At 41.5% G+C, this 1,547-nt stretch overlaps 1 protein-coding gene across 1 annotated transcript; it reads right to left on the bottom strand.

Annotated features, from left to right (window-relative positions):
* Positions 1–68: 68 nt before the first annotated feature.
* Positions 69–1,539, bottom strand: LOC112140405 (perforin-1; the record flags this gene model as incomplete). The annotated part of the gene is made up of 2 exons (XM_024263343.2): positions 69–1,214; positions 1,370–1,539. Coding segments are annotated over 2 exons (1,071 nt in total), but the record flags the coding sequence as incomplete, so codon positions are not given.
* Positions 1,540–1,547: the final 8 nt, after the last annotated feature.

The following is a 1,547-nucleotide window of genomic DNA, read 5'->3' as shown; positions in this document are numbered from 1 at the left end:
ATTTTAAACAGGAAACCGATGGCAGTAAAAACCATCAGTGACAGACCTGTCAAAATACTTCCAGGTGTGAACCCCTCTGGAATCATTTGCTGAGAAGCGGTGAAAGTTAAAGAAAGAGCAAGATAGGAGCATAATTTTAAAAAATCTTTCTAGTGATGCAAATCTTTCCATTTTCAATCAAATTATAAATGCTAACGAACAAAAAAATTTAAGTTTCATCAAGCTCAATAAATGTATAAAAGCTGCAGAAAACATGCAGAATACTTGACCATTAATCTTGCCATGTGAAAAAAATGATGAATACTGATCCGGTTTAAAGGAAATTCTCTTCGCTAGAGTTGGAATGCTTGTTGACGTCAAAGATCTTCATGAGATTCTGGCTTTTCCTTGAAGTGGATTTGTTCACAAACACACCCATCTGTTGGAGGAAGTATTTGGGAATAGGACGGGAGTGCCTGGACCTGTACAGCCCCTTCAGGTCTTCATTCATTGGACTGCTTTGGTAATTCTGGCAGTAACGACCACCCAGATTTGGAGCACATTCTACTTTCCAATTAAAGAATAACTCCCCATTATTGAGGTTGCACATACCACTGTTGATGCCTGCTGTCAGATCTCGCTCACATTTTCCAAGCAGGTCATCATTCCATGTGTTATCTTCATCCCAAACTTCAAACTTCAGTTTAGATATGTCAGACAGAACCAGGGTTCCGAGGTCAAGAGGCATCTTCCACACTGGGTTGTCATTGTTGAGGATGACAGGAGCACGACCGACCAGTTTACCAAAAAACACTTTCACATAGGCGTCTGTGGCAGTGGTAGTATCTCCCCATAGGTTAGTAGCTCGTAATGCAGTGATGATAACGCGGGCCTTGCCCCTCTCAGCTGGGCAGCAGTCTGAGGTCACAGCAGGGTTATTGTGGCACTGGCAGACACAGGGTTCTCTTGAACTGCTCTTGATACCTGCCTTACAGGGACCAGTGCAGCTCTTCAACAGGCCTTTCTCCAGGATGTAATGGCTAATAGCATAGCGCAGGTTTTCTCTCATATGGTTACTCTTAGGGATTAACAAATGGAGGGAATCCAAGGAATACGAAATTATGTCGGGATTTTGTGGCACAGAGTTCAGCCATTCCTTGTAGGCTGATGGATTTTTGTTGGCAGAGAAGATGAGGTCTGGTTCTGTTGTCCGACCTCCTCTTACTTCTGTAAACCTGTTAAGAAAGGCATTATTGTTTAATAAATCGTTTGGGGTTTGGCATAGCAACCAAATATAGACAAAGACAACTTGTCTTGTCTTATTTGAAAACAAAATGTAAAAATATATATATCAAACTCGTTAATGTTGTTTTTTGATATAAATTCATACCTGTCGTTAAAGTGGCTGGAGAATGATATTTTTCTCCCCAACTTGTCCCTTTTTGCTTTGCATTGTTGAGATTCAGTTGAACCTGTATTTAATTTTACAGTTGCGGACGCTTCAACTTTGAGGCACATGTCCACCTCATTCACTTCAATTCCGTCCAGGTGGGCCTCACACTCTCGGA

This window comes from Oryzias melastigma, unplaced genomic scaffold (genome assembly GCF_002922805.2).
Source record: "Oryzias melastigma strain HK-1 unplaced genomic scaffold, ASM292280v2 sc05176, whole genome shotgun sequence".
Lineage (NCBI taxonomy): Eukaryota > Metazoa > Chordata > Actinopteri > Beloniformes > Adrianichthyidae > Oryzias > Oryzias melastigma.
This window is presented reverse-complemented; position numbering and strand designations above follow the sequence as displayed.